General features: G+C 42.8%; 1 protein-coding gene across 2 annotated transcripts; it reads right to left on the reverse strand.

Annotated features, from left to right (window-relative positions):
* Nucleotides 1-200: 200 nt before the first annotated feature.
* Nucleotides 201-20,032, reverse strand: slc22a15 (solute carrier family 22 member 15). Of its 2 annotated transcripts, none has more exons than XM_075481348.1 (13): nucleotides 19,880-20,032; nucleotides 18,925-19,077; nucleotides 18,668-18,800; nucleotides 17,927-18,091; nucleotides 17,194-17,323; nucleotides 17,029-17,089; nucleotides 15,315-15,466; nucleotides 13,434-13,574; nucleotides 10,904-10,989; nucleotides 7,356-7,464; nucleotides 7,199-7,271; nucleotides 3,087-3,245; nucleotides 201-1,156 (listed from the first exon to the last, which is right to left on the reverse strand). In XM_075481348.1, the coding sequence occupies exons 1-13, from the start codon at nucleotides 19,961-19,963 to the stop codon at nucleotides 1,112-1,114; spliced, it is 1,491 nt and encodes a 496-aa protein (XP_075337463.1). In that variant the 5' UTR covers nucleotides 19,964-20,032; the 3' UTR covers nucleotides 201-1,111. The 2 variants fall into 2 exon arrangements, with proteins under 2 accessions (XP_075337463.1, XP_075337453.1); XM_075481338.1 differs by having other exon boundaries at nucleotides 15,306-15,466.
* Nucleotides 20,033-20,114: the final 82 nt, after the last annotated feature.

Below are 20,114 nucleotides of genomic sequence, written 5' to 3' on the forward strand. Positions count from 1 at the left end.
CCTGTGAGCAACAGTTTTACAATAATAAAAGCCTGTGAGCAACAGAGTTTTACAGAATAAAAGCCTATGAGCAACAGAGTTTTACAAAATAAAAGCCTGTGAGCAACAGACTTTTACAAAATAAAATAAATAATAAAACCTGCGTTAATGCGCGATAATTACGATAAGAACCTAGTTCTAATAGGAACTGCACACACACATTAGAGTTAGCTGGCTTTTATTTGATATATTTAACAACATATTTTCATCCCACTGCAGCAACTTTCAGATAAAGTGCACGATCTGCACTGGTCCCATCAGCTTTAATAACTTCTGCACATTCACAGTAAGACAAAAGCAAAGATTATTTCCCCAAAAAGGTGAGAAAACGTTTGGTTCTGCAGCCGCAGACCGAACCGAAGGCTGCAGAGTCGCCATCAGCACGAGACCACGAAAAGAACGAGGAGAAACGTAGACATCAGACGTACGTTCGGTTCGAGTCCATGACGAGTAACCCGAGACATCACGGCCTCCATCTGGAAAATGGTCGTTTACTTCCTGATGATCCTAAATGTTGGTCCGGTCTTTTTCTGTTAAGGCACCGTGACACGTCGATGGTTAAAAGGTTTGTGAGCGCCGTGCGAGGACCCCGCCGACGCAGGAAGTAAAGGGGGGTCATCCCGGGCTGTGACCTGCTGGAAGTTATCTGCCACACGGGCCTCCATCCCAGCAGGTTAGAGACTTTCATGGTGTAAATAAGCAACTAAACAAGTTAGCGAACCCACATCTGCCAGCGTGAAGCCACTGGATGGAGCTGCCTTAAAAATAAAGAATAAAAAAAAAATAATAATCTGGAATGTTTGAGTGCTTGAATCATTATTTCCTGCACGGCCTCAGGAGTCTCAGTTCTGTTCAGCTGCTGGAAAAAAGACTTTCAGATTTTCAGCCTCTTCGCAGCGTCTCTGGAATGTAAAGTCATCCTCCAGATAAGGCACCGACACCATGACTCAGCAGATAAAACCAAGGCAGAGGTCCGACCGTGCAGCCACGGACGTGACAGGAAACCCGGTGCCTAATTAAAGGGACAGTTCGCCGCTCTGGGGAACGGGAGGTGGAGGTGAAGCTGCTGGCTTCACTCGTGGTTTGATTTCCACTTCTCATCTTCATACAGAAGAGGCTGGGGGACCAAAAAGAAAATGGAAGTCAGAAGATGTGATGCTGAACGTAAATTACAGTTTATTTCTACATTAAACCAAGTTATTTTTCGCTCCCTGGTAAAAAAAGACCAACTATTCCGATCAGACCGCCTGCTGGAGGTCCTGTGGGAATACTTCAGTAAATCACTTTCACACTTTTTGGGGCTGTCTCTCTGTGCACTGCAAAAAATGCCCCTCCAAAAAGAAGTAAGAAAAACAACAAATACAAGACGTTTTTGCTTGAAAAAAGAAAAAACAAAATCTGCCAATGGAACTAGTGAAAATCAGCTTGTCAAGATTTCTTGAAATAAGATGTGATTTTTAGGACTTTTGAGATAAAAGTGATCTTGAAATTAGCTTAAAAACCTCTTCAAATGTCAAAAAAAAAAAGCTTGTTTCATATTATATGTGACTCAAAGCAATTTGTTTTCAAGACTTTTTCATTTAACAAGATATTCCAGATGTATTGTCTTCAAACAAGTCCCTATATCTGGCTGAAATGGTACTTGTTAAGCAATTGTGTCTTATATTAAGTGTAATGAGATATTTTGACTAGAAATGAGACAAATATACTTGGTAAGACTTTGACTTTTTTCCAGTGTGGCTCCATTTTGGAGAGAGATTCTTGGGGTCCTGGAGACAGTTTTTAAAAGGAAAATGTTTCTAAACTTCAAAGTTATGTACCGATGTGAGCTGGATGGAGTTGAATACAGTGAACCCTCGCTATAACGCGGTTCATCTTTCACGGTCTCGCTGCTTCACAGATTTGCATCGTGCATTGTGTTCTGCATTCTGATTGGCTAAACAGTCTCTCCGCTTCTTCTCTACCTGGGTGTCAATAACGTTGCGGTTTAATATGTACACGTACACGTTCATTACAGTTCTCAAACATAATCGATGATGGCATGTCTGTATATATAAATATTTTTGCCCAAGAAAAAAGAGCGACAACAACTACCGATCTATGCTCTTCTCTCGAAAAAAAACACACCTGCACCGCGGGCTTTAGAAGAAAAAAACGCTACAGAGCGGAGTCAGGATGCAGCGGCTCAGTCAGAAGAGCAGTGAAATACACGTGAGCCACTATTTGTCCCACTGTACTTTGTATTTCTTTTCATAATCATTTTTCATTTTCTCCCGTTCTAATCCAATGGCTCGGGTCGCAGTGAGGCGGCGCTGATCTCCGCAATTTGAAGCCTTCAGTTCGTATTGATGATGAAAATGATTATTTTACAGTACAGTAGGTATTTGTAAAAAAAACGTTTATACAGTACTTTTATTTGTTAAACAAATGCTTGGGCCTGTAAAAAGGTTTTGTTCTTTGGTTTCAATGTATTATGGAGTATTTCATTGTATAATAAATTGTAAAAAAAATCTGCTTCACGGATTTCGCCTATCACGGGTTCTTTTTGGAACGTAACCCCCGGGAAAAACGAGGGTTCACTGTACATGAAGCGGGAAAAATACCTTTTGAGAGTGTTGTTAGTAGGATGTAAAAAGGCTCTGACCAGAAAGCTTAAGGCTTAAGACAGAAAAAACAACAATAAATGAGTGGATTGCTGTCACATATAATACATACTGTATATATGTTATGGAGAGAATTACATTGAAGTTAAGAAACCAAACTGATATTTTTGAAGAGAACTGGTTAAAATGGCTCAGCTACGTGTCAACTGTAAGACCTGATTTCATATAGATCGATATAGATTAAGCTCAAACCCTCTATTAAGATTTTCTAAATGTTTTCCCCTATTTTGCCTATTATTAATACTGGATGAACCAGTATGAACGCAGGCTGCACAGAACATGCCTCCCAGCACTATAAAGCAGTCTGTTGTTGGGTGCTGGCAGCCAGCCAGCCGCTCTGACAGTGCAGCGCTGCCTTTCGTAACCCGGACGGTGTCGTGTCACCTTGCTCTCCAGCACCCGGCCGTGGGTCGGACCGCTCAGCTCCTCCAGGGTTTCTGCCGTCGGTCTGTTGAGGGTTTCAGGCAGCAGGAGGCCCAGACATCCTGCAGAGAGCCCGCTGACGCAGAACACAGTGAAGGGCATGGAGGCGTGGAGAGCCCGCTGCAACACATTTCAGGGTTTAGTGAGACGCTCTGGAGGAGCTGCAGCAAATGTAAATGTACTTTATTTCTACAGCCCTTTACAGACAATCCTTACGGTGTACCAAAGTGCTTTACAGCAGGCAATAAATAAAGAGAAGAATAAGTAAAAACAAATAAAAACAATAAAAGAACAGTGAAAGCAATAAAATACAACAAAATCAAATAAGATAAAAGTGTCATCATACTACTGGGTATTAAAAGCCATCCTAAATAAGTAGGTTTTTAGCCTAGATGTGAAGAGGCCCAGGTCAGAAATAAGACGCAGCTGGACGGGGAGCTTATTCCAGAGCCCGGGGGCAGCTTTGGGAAAAGGCTCGCTCACCCCAGGGTTTGTATTCTGACCTGGGCACTTCCAGCAGAAACTGATCTGCTGACCTCAGAGCTCTACCAGGACTGTTAAAAGCTCAGATAAATACGATGGGGCGAGGCCGTTAAGAGCTTTAAAAACAAACATTAAAAGTTTAAAATCAGTTCTATAAAGGGCAGGAAGCCAATGGAGGGAGTTAAGAACAGGAGTGATGTGCACACGTCTGTTGGTGTTGGTTAAAAGACGGGCAGCAGCGTTCTGCACCAGCTGAAGGCGACTGAGAGAAGACTGGGAGACGCCGACATAAAGGGCATTGCAATAGTCTAACCTTGAACTTTTTAGGGCATGGATGGCTTTCTGAAGGTCATGACGACTTAAAAACATTTTAACTTTGGCCAGGAGACGCAGCTGGAAAAAACTAGTCCTGACGACACTGTTCTTAGTACATATATTGTTCTTCACAGTAACAAGGGTTAAACAGTAATGTGATACGAGCTCTGAGAAAGACATGAAATCTGCTCCTGAGGGAAAGTAAAAGCAGATCCTCGTCAGTTCAGCTCGGCTCAAATGGAGCACGTGTGAGGCCGACTTTAACCCGTTCAGACCAAAGGCTTCGGTTAAACCGGCCTTCTGTAACCTGAGGCTTTTCTTTTTATTCTTTTAAATCAGCCCCAACTGGAAGCACTTTTAAATCCAGGTTAAAAACATTTCTCTTTCAGTGTGCTTATGGTTGAGTGTATATTTTTATTTTGTCCCCTCTTCTTTGATTGCTTTTAACTGCTGCTTTATGCTGTTCTTTTAAATGCCTTGTCTTCATGTAAAGCACATTGAGTTGCCTGTGGTATGAAATGCGCTGTATAAATAAAGATGCCTTGCCTATTCCTCAACGAGAGGCTGAAGCAGCAGCCTTTACTGTAAATCAGTGACTTTAGCCTCACGCAGATCAGGGGGATTAAACTCCAGGATGAAACGACACGCGTCCCCGCGGGTCGTGGTGGGTTAAAAACAGTCTGTGGTTCGGTTGTTGAAGTTCAGAAAAACGACCACTAGGGGTCCCCACAGCCTCAGGCTTCAGTCCGAGCTGCTGCTGCTCGGAAAGTACCGCCGGTTTAACCCTTCTGGGAGTTTTCCAACCTCTGACTCACAAACTTTCCCCAAACGTAAGGAAACGAAGTTACAAAGTTAGACTCATCATCTCTCCACCAGCAGCTCAGAGCAGAGATATATGATCGTTTTCTGCAGTTAAATCCCTTAAATATCAGGTTAAAGACACATCAGCAGGCCTGAGGAAAGCTCAGGGAAACCTGAGGCTGAGCAGGGTCATGCTCGGCTGAGGTCACATGACGTGTGCTGCACGTTTCCATGGCAACCGAGCATCTCCACCTACTGAGGGAGGCTTCGGCCCAGCTCAGAGCTGCTCAGCATGAATCACTAGCCCCTTTCACACTGCCGAATAACCCGCGTTTAATTCGCGAATTTAGCGTGTCCGCTGTTGTGTTCACACTGCCGACCCGGGCTGCCGCGTCAACTCGACTCGCCTTTCGACCCGCGTCGGACCCTAGTCTTTTTGCCGAGCCGAGTTTGATGTGAACACAAATCGACGCGGGTCGGACGTGGGCGTGACGTGAGGAGTTTAAAAAACAGAATGGACAGCTGATTCAGAACAACAGCGACAGTTGAGGACAAGTTTTACTCTACATCAAGTTGGAGACATTTTTTAATATGGCCAACTGGGGAGACAAGGAGGTCCGCGAGCTCCTCAGCCCCCGAACAGAGGACGTTATTTTCCGCCACATTTCGGGGACGGTGAAAGATGGACCTCTGCTGGAAGGGCTGGCGAGAAAGATGGGAGAGCTCGGTTTCCCACGCAGCAAGACGCACCGTAAAGTAACATCTCCATGAACTGCATTGCAAAAACGAGTTCTCAAGGTGTCCCGCCATCGTTTGTTTGAAAAATTTGATGCAGACAGGTGTATTTAACCCTACCTCCGACGCATGGCTTGTGCCTACGTCATTGTACACGCCCAGCATTTTATGTGTTTCGTGTGACGCTCTGCCACTAGGCAACGCCCCCTGAACTCGGCTTCAGGCGACACGGGTCACCCTGACACGCCAAGCGTTCACATTGCTCGACGCGGGTCGAAGGTGCAATTTGGACCCGCTAAGATAGCGGGTCGCAGTGTGAAAGGGGCTACTGAAACTGATGTGTAGGTCATAATCTGAGTTACTGCCCTGCTTTCTGATATTTGGGCATCAGGCTGCCCGAGTTGTTAGAATAACTGTTGATCACCGTGTTGTTGGTGAAATGAGAGAATGGAAATAATCTGCTGACTGCAGTTAAACCAGAATCTGAATTTTTTTTATTGCCAAGTAATTTTCACATCACGAGGAATTTGGCCTGGTCTATTTGATGCAATAAAACAAAAAAATATATATATACATTATATATGATTATATTAATATATAATATATTATTATTAATAATAATATATTAATAATATTATTATTAATATATAATTTTTTATACATATATAATATATTATTATATTAATATATATATATATGCATGTATAAAATAAAATGTCAAATAATAATACATTTTAAAAATATATACAAAGTAATAGTAAGCTGAGGGCAGAAGAGTCCAAGCCATTCTCCCTGTGGTGTCACTTTACTTCCATGTTAAGGATTTCCCCCTTTTGAGCAAATGTGGCAGTAAATCTCAGGGACAAACCCAACAAAACCGGCTGCCAAAAAACAGGGTCAACAATCGAATTCCACGAGAGCTTAAAGCATCGAGTCACAGATCGACTCAACAGAGAACAGATGTCGTTCTATGGGTTCCCCAAAGGCAAACTAACACACCGTCCACACCCACTGAAACACTTCAGCTCCTTGAAGACAACATCGACATCACTTTCAGATCCTGTTCATCTGCTGGAGATAGTTCTTTAGGCCTGACACTTCTTCTTTTGTCCTCCACTTGTCCAGTTTCCTCAAATGTTTTAAGGACACACTGCACACCATGCTGAGATATGCCAAGTTTTCAGCTAACAGCTCTTTGGGAATCACCTTGTTGCTGCAGAAATCCTGTTTTCTGTCTGTCACACTGTGTTATCTTTGCTGTTTTTCACACATGCAGCTAAAGAAATGGGAACAAATCTTAGTTCCAGTCTAAAACCCACAAAGAGCTTCTAGATTATTCATTTCTGGAGGCATCAGTTTAAAATGGCTTCTCTGCTAAGTTGTGTGTTCAGTGTGGACACAACACTGGTTCATCCCTTGAGTTAGGAGCCTTTTTCCTGCCTGAATGGTTCATAGCTCAGAGTTAAGTGGCTTAACAAAGAAAAACTGGACTGAAGATGAGTGAAAAAGCAGAAAAATGTCGAAAGAAACACTTTAAAAGACCTTCAGGAAGCTGGAGAACTGTTGGCTCAGCACTTTTCTGCAGAACTATAAATGTTTTAGGCAGTGATTTCAGTTTTTCTACAGGAACTGGCCTTTGAGCCTCAGTCTCTCTTGATTCTTCCTTAACAAATGTTGACAAATCAAAGTCAGTGATACAGGAACAGGGATAAAACTCTAAGTAAATGTGTTTGACTTACCATCGAAGGAACAAACGGTGCGAGGATTCCTCCAACCCTGCACGACATGGAGCAAACTCCTAACCCGGCGTTTCTGCAAAGCAAAACAACCCGTTAAAGCTTCGCTTGGTTAAAACACAACGTGCACAACGAGTGTGAGCGACTGCACGCAGGCCACCTGATCACTGTCGGGTAGAGTTCTGACGAGTAAACGTAAGCGATGTTGAACGCCGCGCTGACCATCAGTTTCCCCACAAGAGCCAAAGACGTCACACTCAGCATACTCCCTGGAAGCAGAAACCCAACAGCTGTAAATCACCTGATTTTCACTCTGTTTATTCTGCAGATTTATAACCCGATAATCTACACCGACATCACCTACAACGATTAATCGCATTTGTACGCAGCATCCAAAAATGAATCCAAAAGTAGTGTACAGCCTTTAGCATTTAGTTTTATTTGAAATGTGCTGCCATATGAATGAAAGTGCCATAACATTTGTTGTGCAAACACACTTTTAACACAGTGTTGTTTTCGTCAACGATGACGATGACGAAATCATTTCGTTGACGCCACTTTTTTTCATGACGATAACGAGACGGTGACGAGATAAACATAGCTGTCTGATGACGAAAACATGACGAGACGTGTGTGAGTTTTCGTTGACGAGACGAGAATGGACAAAAATGTTAGTGGGTGATCTGTCAGACGTTTAAAATGCGTGACATTTCTGCTTATTGTGTGTGTCAATTAAAACCTAAAAAGTATCTGCTGCGGCACCTTAAGGCTCGCCACAGGGATATTTTTTCAAAGGTAAGTTACAAATGCTGTTATCATAATCGATAAATTTCATAGTAAGCTAATACATTAGTACGTTTTCCACATACTCCTGGCGCAAATGGGCTGCTAACTTCAGGCTAAAGTTAGCTTTTGTTACGCTAACGTCAATTCATTATGTGTGTGTTACTTTAGTAGCATGTTTACATTCAGTGACGGTGTGGTTATCTCTTTGTGTGTACGTTCTGTCAGCACGTAACTTGATATGTTAAACAGGTCGAGTTACTGTTAGACGTAGAGTCTGCTAGCTTTAGCCTAAAAAAGTTGGGACACACGCACAGTACAGAATGAAAAATCAGAAAGCTTTAGTACAAGGTCAGATAATAAGCTATGTATTTTCGTTCTGCTTGTTTGATAGTTAAAGGGACACTATGTAATAAATTAAGTCATTTATTAGCTCAAATCAACATATTCATTCATAAGTTAGTCCTCATTGGTGTAAAATGATCTCTGTCAAAAATCTCACTTATCCTCCTGAGTGAAGAATAACTTGTCTGTATCTACATAGAGCCGGCAAGCTCTATGGAGGCTGCCATGTCCTTCCGCTCTATGAAAAATGACGAAGTGCCGAGAGGGACATAAAGCACTTCGAATCGCGATTTCCCCACCAGGCCTACAAGCAGAAATGACGTCATTGTGACGTCATTTCCGCCAAATGGCTTATTACAGCCGCTAATGCTAAATAGATTTTATTCCTTGGCACATATGCCTTTGTGTTCATTAGCTTTCTTTTTGTAAGTGCATCATCTTCTTCTTTTTATTATTATTCCTATGCTCCCCCTGGATATCTTCTTTTTGGCGTTATGCTCACATTTGTAAACTGTTATTTTGTTGATTTACTAATAAAGTTTAAAAAAAAAAAAAAAAAAATGCTAAATAGATTTTATCTCGTAAATGATCCCACTAATAATGCATTGATTGTTACCAAACTTCTGCCGTAGTACACATAGGCTCTTAACTCACAAAACGAGGCATTAGAAAGTTTGTAAGTTTACCGGGAGTTTATTTACCGCTGCTAATGCTCCTATTGCTAACGCAGGCTAATGCTAACACTGCGTCGACGTCACTTCCGGTAACTCCCGGAATATGACTAACTGCATTGCTTGCACACCAAAGGAGATGTTATGTTATCTGACATGTTATCTGTCATCTGTATTCATAGTGTTGTTGTATGTGTGTTATGTAATCCTTTGTACTGTGTGTCTTGATTTCTTTTTGTTTGTATGGACCTTGAGTCTGAAGCTATAGCTTCTTGAATCTTGACACATTCCGCTTGCCGTAGTTCAAGAAGTTGCAGCGCACATTTGAAAACGTGAGGCGCTAGAGAACAAATTCATTCAACTTTGCAAAATAAAATTGCACCACTAGATGGGGGAAGAAATTACATAGTGTCCCTTTAAGACCATACTATTTTCTTAACAAGGTAGACTATAGGCTACTTATTTTCTCTTTTTTTTTTTGACTAAAACTAGACTAAAACCCTTTTGAGTTTTCGTCGACTAAAACTGGACTAAAACTATCACATATAGAAGTGACTAAAATGTGACTAAAACTAATAAGCATTTTAGTCCAAAAGACTAAGACTAAGACTAAATCTAAGATGGTTGTCAAAAACAACACACTTTTAACATCAGCATCTTTCTGTAGTTTTTATGTAGAAGCCTCGCTCCACTGTCTGTTTCTTTGAATGACTTGCTGCTATCAGTTGTGTGTTTTGCCTTTAAGTGATATTTTAGACTGGAACTACTACGCTGAGAAGACAATTCAACTTGGCTGTAAATGCAGGAGTTTTTTTAAAATTTATTTTGAAATACGTGCTTTTATGTTGAAACAAGTAAAACAGGAAGTAGCGCCGGTTAGCTCCTTGAGCTTCACAATGGCTGTGTTCAAAACCGCATACTTCTCCTACTACTCATCCTAACTTTTTGAGTTAGTAAGCGAGTTTGAGTATGTGAGAAGTTCCTGGATGCATACTAGATTCTCCGAAATGTTGGTTATGCATCATGAGGTTACTACTCATACTCAAACTACCCAAGATGCAACGTAATGTGACGTCGCCGATCGTCATTTCCTGTCAAAAACGGCAGTTTCAAGCTAGCTACAACGAGGGTAGGTTCACTTCCTGTTTTCAAAACAAAAGCACCAATTGTATCGTAATGGCTTTCCCTATGGTAAAAGGCAACTGTATTTTATTTTGTGAAAATAACCGGAAGTGCGTTGCTCACTGCGGCTACCTTTAGTAGCGCCGAATTCGTGGGAACAAAATTGTAAATAGCCGGTATTTTGTCAGGTTTTCAACACGTTGGGGATCTAAACGACTACTCTCTCGCCTGAAAATGTTTCAAATGTTGCTAAAGTTTACAGAGTTTAGAGCTTAAGCGAAATCAGCTTCAGGCCGGATGATTTCGGCTCGGGCAGGAGCGAGATGAATTGTGGGTAAACGCTCTGCATACTGTCCGATCGATTAATATGTAGTATGCAGTATGCAGTATGTAGTATGCAGTTTCGAACACAGAGACCGAGGAGCACCTGTAACAGTCTTTCTTTTCTGTGAGCAACAGACTTTTACAATAATAAAATAAATAATGAAACCTGCATTAATGCGCGATAAAATATTTATCGCCGTTAAATATTTAACAAGTTAATGCGATAAAAACGAGTTAACTCGCCCAGCCCTAGTTTACATCAATTTAAACCTGATTTGATGGTAATGAAAGTTACTTCTGCTCATATCATTTGGTCCTGACACCCTGGGCTTTCCAGAGTTTAGCAATGAGCAACCCTTTCTTCCTCTTCCTCATCTTATGAACTGAAGCCGTCCTCCATGGAGAGTTAGCTCACTGATCCGTGAGAAACAAACACAGAAAACTGGAAACTCCAGAGTCTCACCTGCGTTTTCAGGGATGAACATAGTGCAGAGGCAGGCGGAGCCGGCGAGACACAGGAAGCTGGCCATGCTCTTCCTCCTCCCGGCCCTGAACAGCAACACAAAATTAAATTAAATAAAAAACAAAACAAAATAACTGTGTTGATCTGTTTCTGCTGAAAATTAAATCATTTCTCAAAGTGGACACCATCATTTCCACTCATTTAGTTCTTCATCTCGGGCACCTATAGGTTGGATCTGCACACTTCCTAACTCCAAAGAGTTTGTCATTAGCTCAGAAGAGGAGGGCTCTTCCTCCTGGGGAAGCCTCTGGCTGAACAGTCCTCCGATTAGTGCTGGTTCTTGCTCATTAAACTGTCATCCATAAAGTTTCCTGACTGTTTTAACCCGACTGCTTTAAACCCGACTGCTTTAAACCCGACTGCTTTAAACCCGACTGCTTTAAACCCGACTGCTTTAAACCCGACTGCTTTAAACCCGACTGTTTTAACCCGACTGCTTTAAACCCGACTGCTTTAAACCCGACTGCTTTAAACCCGACTGTTTTAACCCGACTGCTTTAAACCCGACTGTTTTAACCTGACTGTTTTAACCCGACTGCTTTAAACCCGACTGCTTTGAACCCGACTGCTTTAAACCCGACTGCTTTAAACCCGACTGCTTTAAACCCGACTGTTTTAACCTGACTGTTTTAACCCGACTGCTTTAAACCCGACTGCTTTAAACCCGACTGCTTTAAACCCGACTGTTTTAACCCGACTGCTTTAAACCCGACTGCTTTAAACCCGACTGCTTTAAACCCGACTGTTTTAACCCGACTGCTTTAAACCCGACTGTTTTAACCCGACTGTTTTAACCCGACTGCTTTAACCTGACTGCTTTAAACCCGACTGCTTTAAACCCGACTGCTTTAAACCCGACTGCTTTAAACCCGACTGCTTTAAACCCGACTGCTTTAAACCCGACTGTTTTAACCCGACTGCTTTAAACCCGACTGCTTTAAACCCGACTGCTTTAAACCCGACTGTTTTAACCCGACTGCTTTAAACCCGACTGTTTTAACCTGACTGTTTTAACCCGACTGCTTTAAACCCGACTGCTTTGAACCCGACTGCTTTAAACCCGACTGCTTTAAACCCGACTGCTTTAAACCCGACTGTTTTAACCTGACTGTTTTAACCCGACTGCTTTAAACCCGACTGCTTTAAACCCGACTGCTTTAAACCCGACTGTTTTAACCCGACTGCTTTAAACCCGACTGTTTTAACCCGACTGCTTTAAACCCGACTGTTTTAACCTGACTATTTTAACCCGACTGCTTTAAACCCGACTGCTTTAAACCCGACTGCTTTAAACCCGACTGTTTTAACCCGACTGCTTTAAACCCGACTGTTTTAACCCGACTGCTTTAAACCCGACTGTTTTAACCTGACTATTTTAACCCGACTGCTTTAAACCCGACTGTTTTAACCTGACTATTTTAACCCGACTGCTTTAAACCCGACTGTTTTAACCTGACTATTTTAACCCGACTGCTTTAAACCCGACTGTTTTAACCTGACTGTTTAAACCCGACTGCTTTAAACCCGACTGTTTTAACCTGACTGTTTTAACCCGACTGCTTTAAACCCGACTGCTTTAACCCGACTGCTTTAAACCCGACTGCTTTAACCCGACTGTTTTAACCCGACTGTTTTAACCCGACTGCTTTAAACCCGACTGCTTTAAACCCGACTGCTTTAAACCCGACTGCTTTAAACCCGACTGTTTTAACCTGACTGCTTTAAACCCGACTGTTTTAACCTGACTGTTTTAACCCGACTGCTTTAAACCCGACTGTTTTAACCTGACTGCTTTAAACCCGACTGTTTTAACCTGACTGTTTTAACCCGACTGTTTTAAACCCGACTGTTTAAACCCGACCGTTTTATCCAGACCGTTTTATCCCGCCAATTTTATCCCGACTGTTTTAACCCGACTGTTTTAACCCGACTGTTTTAACCCGACTGTTTTATCCCGACAGTTTCAGATTATTAGTTTTTTTAGGCCAGGAGAAACAAACCCCTGATCCAAGATTTCCGGCTGTTTGAAAAAGAAACAGAAAAACCCTGAATGTATAGCTTGAAACCCAGCCCGAAACAGGAAAAAACGTGAGACTTTCTGAAAGCAGCGACTAAAAGCCGCCAAACAAAAGTGCAGCGACTCGGATGAGCTGATGGTTGTGTTGGCAGAAACTCTAAAGGGAAGTGAAACTTGTTAAGGTTCAGAAATAAACGCGGCGTGACTCAGAAATGATCCGCAGGGCTGTTAATAAGTTACAGATTCAGCCCCATTCAGCCGAAACGCTCAAAGAAGTAAAAAGTCTCTGACTGACGGCTGGGCCGACACCTTTCTGAACAATTGAAAAAAAACATCCAGAAACTGCCCGAGGATCAAAGTGTTGAGATTTTTTAACTGTGAAGTGGAAGATTACGGCGGTCTGAGACGTGTCCACACAGGCAGGCGAGTTAGAAACGAGTGCGTCTCTCTTACCAGTGTTTGTTGATGAAGTAAATGCAGAGCGGGTAGGCGGGCAGCTCCACCAGGCCGTACATGGCGACGTTAAGGTAGCGGCTGCCGGACGCCTCGCTGGCCCCCAGCGTGAGGCCGTAATACACCAAACTGCATGCGTACCTGCAACACACACAGGGAGTTTAACCACGTTTAATCTGAGATGGGCACAAAGAACAAACTCTCAGCTTTACTTTCAGAGCACAAACTCAAAGTTATGAAGCACCAAAATGTTCTTTAAAGTTGGCCTCTTTTGACATGAAGCTGTATAACATCCCATATCAGCAACATCATTTATGAACATTTTCTTACGTGCGTCCTGTGAGCAGAGTTCTCTCTGAAGGGAGAGAAAATAGGGCCAAGCGATTGTGAGGTCTGACTTTTTCCTGGAGAACGATTTTGTGATGCAAATGTATTACTCTTTTGAACGCATATTGTTTTGAGAAGCAAAACGCTTTATTTTTTAAACCCCGGCCAACTAGCCGGACTACCTTCATCAACACCAAAACGAGGCTGGAACTCGGCTCACAGGACGCAGCAGGGGGTAAGAAAATGTTCATAAATGATGTTGCTGATATGGGATGTCATACAGCTTCATGTCAAAAGAGGCGAACTATCCCTTTAAGGTTAGTTTGTTAGATCCAGAGAAGCCGTTCAGGCTGATGTGGAGTCATTAAAAATTCTCGTGAGCCTGACTCGGCTTGCTTTACTTTGTGTTTCCACAGGCCGCACGTCTCATCCTAGAGGAGTTTCCTGCAAACAGTAGTTACAGGAAACAACAACAGAACGTCAGAGAGCAAATCAGTCTCACTAATACAAACTGAATCTGTTTCCACCCTCAGTCTGAGGCTGTCGGTTTAAATCAAAGATGGGACCAAAACAGCAGCAAGTGAATTCATTTAAAGATTAAAAACCAAATTATAAACAGATGAGATGATTTTAACCATGATTCAGTCCAAATTCAGCCTCTTTTACAGGCCGAGGAGCTCCAGTTTGTCCACAAATCTGTGAGAAAATCCCATCAGAACCACATTCCTCCCCCTGCAGAGCAGGGTACTGGAACTCTGAGAACTCTGAAACAACCAGGAAACAGATTCTAAGTCCGTATGTGGAAGAAATCTCTCGGGTTCAAGCTGCAATAAACATCAACAGAATTAAAGGTTTCCTCTCCCAAAAAGACTAGGAGAAACTCATCCATGCATTCATCTCCAGCAGACTCCATCACTGTAACGCTCTTTTAACTGGACTTCCCAAAAAGAGCATTAAACATCTGCAGCTCATCCAGAACGCTGCTGCTGGAGTTTTAACCCGGACTAAGAGATCTGAACACATCACAGCAGCTTTAAAATCTTTACTCTGGCTTCCAGTCAGTCACAGAATAGATTTTAAAAGCCTGCTGATGGTTTACATCTGTGATATGTTCAGAGAATATAAAGCCAGCAGAGCTCTTAGATCCAAGGACTCAGGTCAGCTGGTCCAGTCCAGAGTCCAGACTAAACATGGAGAAGCAGCATTTAGCTGTTATGCTGCAAACAAGTGGAACAAACTGCCAGTGGAGATTAAACCTTCACCAAATGGAGACATTTTTAATTCCAGGTTAAAAACATTTCTTTTCTCGTGTGTCTATGCATGAAATCTGCACGATATCTTTGAACTTATCTGGACTGTTGCTTGTTTTTAAATTCATTTAAATAATTTTATTTGGTTCTCTTTGTATTCTTTTATGCATTTTTAATGCTTCTTCCACTGGTTCCAGCAGGTTTTAGTAAAGCCGAGGTGACAGAAACAGTGCTGATGACACCGAGGTGGCGGCAGGCTGCACGTCTCATCCGTCCCCTGCTGCGTGAAACTCACCAGACGTACATGAGCACCATGGTCCGCAGGCGGAGGACCGGGTGGATGAGCAGCTGCAGGACGCCCGTCTGCCTGTGGTTAGGGTCGCCAGCCTTAGCAACACGCCGCAGCGTCAGGTTGTTGGCGGCGTTGCCGTTCCGCGCCGCCATGTAGCACAAAACCTACAAACCGGAACGCAAGAGCACAACGTTGCTCACCTGCATTTTTATTCCAGAACCTGGAAAACGATACAAACGTGTTGAGGATTCATCCTGAATTTGCAGTCTCGGGCAGCTATAGGTTGGATCTGCACACTTCCTAACGCCAAAGAGTTTGTCATTGGCTCAGAATGAGCTCTTCCTCCTGGGGAAGCCTCTGGCTGAAGAGTCCTCTGATTAGTCCAATTTCAAAGCCAGAATCGCGCTGGTTCTTACTCATTAAAGGGATAGTTCGTCTCCTTTGACATGAAACCGCATTGTTTTTGGTTGTGGCTTTTAGCGAACACATTCTGCTGCGATCGCAGTTTGCCTTTTAATTCTTGGGCAGTTTGTTGTTTTTCTTCATGCCTGATGTCGGCACACTCAGCTCCGTGTTTGGTCTCAGAATGCGGACGTAGATCGTACTCTTTGACAACCGCCACCGCCTCATAACGCAAAAGACAAACCGTTTTTTCTCCTTGAAGCACAAACACGTATTCACCTTCCAATTTTTCTCTTCCTGGACATTTTGGGATCATTATTTGTTTGATTATTATTTTTAATAATAATAATTATTATTATTTGATCATTATTTATTCACTCAATTCCACTTGTTGGGAAAATCGCATCGATTTGGAAACATTGCAGTCCAGTGGTGGGATGCCGTCACTTCGCGCGTAACATAATCACCATGCATTGTGGGAAATGTAGTTGTTTTTTTTTTGGTCACTGCACGTATTTGACTTATTTATTTATAGACAATCAGACCTTTTAAGCTCTCACGGGTCACATAAAATTTGAGTTCGACACATGAATTAGACCAGAGATACTCATTGCGCGGCTCGCGAGCCACATACGGCTCCTCAAGCTTTAATTGGTGGCTATTCTTAACAATATGGTAACAATAACAATATTTTTTTTCAAATAACACAGCGAATACTGCACAGTATTAAGTATTTTCATTAAGTATTAATTAAGGCTAAACGGTGTTTCCTAAAGGGGGCTCTGTTAAACCTGGCAACGCAGCCCGCTTAAACCCCCGTCTCACCTGACCGCAGAGCACGCTAGCTCCTTTAGCCAGCGCGAGAAGCAGGCACAATGGATTCGGTTTTTAATTAAAAAAGGGCAAAAAGCAGCACAAAAACCATGCTCATCCTGAATGTCTCACTTTGATTACAACAACAAACTACAAATACAACATGAAGAAAGTCAAGGACATGCACGCCAGCTTCTGCTCATCCCAGTATTAAGGTAAATGTGGTCTGAATTTAAAATGTATTGGCTGTGTTGTTTCTTTTTTTTGTGGGATGTTTTATATGTAGAAATGCATATTTGCAAAAGGGAATTTTGTATGTTGACGTTAAAGTGGCTCTTCCCTTGATTTTGCTGCCAATGTGGCTCTTGTGAAAACAATAGTGAGTATCACTGTTTTAGATGCTTCTTATGTAAGGTCACACTGTAAATAGGATTCCACTGACTCCAACAGACCCTGCAGCTTCTCCAGTCTCTTATTTAAGCAGTTCAGCTGCATCCGTTGGTATATTTACCTCTTCGGCTCGCTCCGTCTGGCCCTGAGAATACAACCACCGAGGAGACTCAGGGAGAGTGCTGCGAGAAAGGCGGAGAGGAGACATGAACCACATGTACCTCTGCTTTGTTATGGTTTGGTTTGATCTGGGTGGAGGAGGGGCCTCCTCCCTGTTGGCACTCACACAGACAGCAGGAAGAACAACACTCCCGAGGAGTTGGCCACCATGGCCAAGTTCCTCCACGGCCGGATGAAGTAGCCCAAAGCGCCGAAGAGAGCGATGCCGACAGCAAAGGTCATGCTGGTCAGCGTCCCTGAAGCAAAGAGGGATCAGAACATATGTTGATCGTCAACTAAGCCGAGCAGTGAAATCATCACAGAGCAAATGATTTTGGTTGGATTTTTCCCATTTTTTCTATGGAATGAGTATACTGTTTGGTAAACAAAATGGCATATTGACTGATGTCATAATTTGGGGGAATAATTGATTGCCAATGAAGTAAAGATGAAAATATTCGGAAAAAAGTGAAAAAGCGCCTGATTTCTTTGCATTAAATTGAGCCAAAATCATGTAGAAATGTATTTTAAGAGTTATATTTTCATTGGATGTTGTCTCCACGTGTGTTTTTGTGTTGACAGCTTACCCAACCCACTGAGGTTTTGTGGAAAATTGTAATTTTCCAACATTTTCTATCAAAAAATGAAGGGTACATACACTAAAATGGCCACAATTTTTTTCCACGATGTTTCCGGCAGAGCAGATCCTCTGATTATTGCTTCTTAGGGTCAAAGTAAACATAAAAAACACAAATAAAGAGTAGGTTCAACCCATTTTTGAGACTTTGGCTCCCCGACTAACAGCAGCGTTTAAAGCCGAAATCATCCTAAAACGGTGTCGTGCGACGCCATCTTCTCACCGGTCATCGCCCAGTAGGACCTGCCCACGTACTCCTGAGTGAGGACGAAGCAGACCAGGCCGATGCCGCCGTTCATCAGCCCCACCAGGAGGCGAGACGCGGCGAAGACCTCGTAGCTCGGCGCGAAGGCCGTCACGTAACCGAAGACCACCTCAAAAAACAGGCCTGGAGAGAAGAGGGAGAGATATTCCTTCAGATCTCTGCAGCGGAAAGACTGCATTGATTGGAAAGACAAGATTGTTTTTTTTCTCTCTCTCATTAATCCATTTATTGCTTTATCCTGATAAGATACATTTAATTTTGTTTATCTTAATGGTGAGGTTCTGGATAAGCCCTCCCAGGGTTTCAAACCTCTCCAGCACTGATTCATAGCAGTTTATTATCTATTGTATATATTTTTATTTATTTTATTCTATTTCTTTCTTTTATGTGATATACTCTTGTTTGTAATGTTTTAGTAAAGTGCAAACAAACAATAAACAATGTTGGGAAACCGGCGTTCCAAATTAGCTAAAAAGCTCCCGGATCTCTTAATAAAACATCTGAAATCTGCCTTTTTTTTTTCTGTTGATCCGGCGTCATCAGGCTGAAATCTAAAGAGCTCTTTAAAGCCTTCAGAGTAAAGATGTCCGTCAGTCTGGGAAGGAACTCCAGCTGCCCCTAAGCAGACTGTTCACCCCCTGCTGGTAACCTGGCAACGTGACTTGGAAGCAGGAAAAACAGCTTCTCTGAGCTCCTCACCTGTGAGGTAAACAGGCCTCCTGCCGATCTTGTCGGAGAGGGGTCCAAAAACAACATTCCCGACCAGAAGCCCAGCGAAGAAGAGCGATCCTGCGAGACCGACCTTGTAGGACTGCTGCCTGATGAGGAACCACTGAGGAACGCAAAGACAAGCGGACACCCGTCACGGTCTCTCCGGGTTTTTTAAACTGTGGACTTTTTAGGGATGCGCAGAAGGAAGCGTGACGTGACGGGGTGTACGTGTATGGTTCACCCACCTCGGTCACGATGGAGTCCACGTCCTCTGTAAAGGTGACGTGCTGCCGCAGCTCGTGCTGGCTGAACTGGACGCCGTCCTGCTGCCGATCGATCCGGTACTCTGGTGTGGATCCAACGAGGACGATCAGCATGGACTGACAGGCCATATACACCTGAAACACACGCCAAACAGAGCCGTCAGTGGAAACCTGCACCACAGTCCCAGCAGCGGTGCGTAAAAAGCTGCACATCTGCACTCCGTCCCAGCTTTAACTCAACAAATACTGACACGGTTCAAGATGTCTTCTCCAAAACCACAGAACAGCAAAAGGGTGGACTTTCTTCTTTACTTAACAAGCACGATGGGATGTGACTCCTCTCGTTTAAAAAGAAAAAAATCCAAACATGTGAGTAAACTGGATGAAAATCTTTCTGTTGACACAAAAACTGGAATTCAGCGACATTAACTTCCAAAAAAAAACACCGTAAGATTTCATGTAATTCTGTCATCAGTAAAAATGTCAACTTGAAACCTGTTGGACTTGTGATCTTAGAACAAACAACTATTATCTTACCAGGTGTGAACGGACTGAAATTCCCGCATATCATTAACGCTGGATGTAAACCAAACGTCGACATATAAAATGTGAAAATAGAAGCTTTCCTTATTGCGTTAATCAATGTAATATTTAACGACATCCAGCTCTTAATGAAAGTTTAGCTTTACCAAACGTGATTTAGAGAAGTGTACACACAACGATGAATCTTCGCCACAAATTCGGCATCCATTTTACGCGTTTATGAGATATAATTTGTTTAAATAAAAGAAAAACAGCTTGTAATGTAAAGAACGCTTTACTACGTCTCTCCGGCAGCTCCTGAAAGCCACGTAGCGCTACCGTCGCTAACGAACGCGCACGTTCTCTTTTAACTAGTTTACCCTCTTATAAAACATTCATTTTTAAATTTAACAACCTGTGCCAGGACAAGGACAGCCACGGCTCGCTTCTGATAGGGTCCAAACTCGCCGACAACATGAAAAGCTGCCTCTATATCCATCCCCAGCGGAGCGAGCAGGCGTCTCTCTGAGCTAGCATCGCAGCCGAGAGGAAAAGCGCGAAATGGTAATCCGTCACTCACTTCCGGCTTCGCTCTCAGCGGCCATTTCTTTTCTTTTGTTTTTTTACTGGACATAACGACACAACTGGAG

The sequence above is a fragment of the Odontesthes bonariensis genome, chromosome 2 (genome assembly GCF_027942865.1).
Source record: "Odontesthes bonariensis isolate fOdoBon6 chromosome 2, fOdoBon6.hap1, whole genome shotgun sequence".
Classification (NCBI taxonomy): Eukaryota; Metazoa; Chordata; class Actinopteri; order Atheriniformes; family Atherinopsidae; genus Odontesthes; species Odontesthes bonariensis.

Bases quoted from the DNA above. Each gene is read 5' to 3' on its own strand.
- slc22a15 (XM_075481338.1), bottom strand. From the start codon at position 19,963: ATGGATATAGAGGCAGCTTTTCATGTTGTCGGCGAGTTTGGACCCTAT. The intron at 19,078-19,879 runs GTTGTTAAATTT...CGTGTGTTTCAG, and splicing joins CTGTCCTTGTCCTGGCACAG to GTGTATATGGCCTGTCAGTC. The intron at 3,246-7,198 runs GTAAGTCAAACA...AATGTGTTGCAG, and splicing joins CACCGTTTGTTCCTTCGATG to CGGGCTCTCCACGCCTCCAT.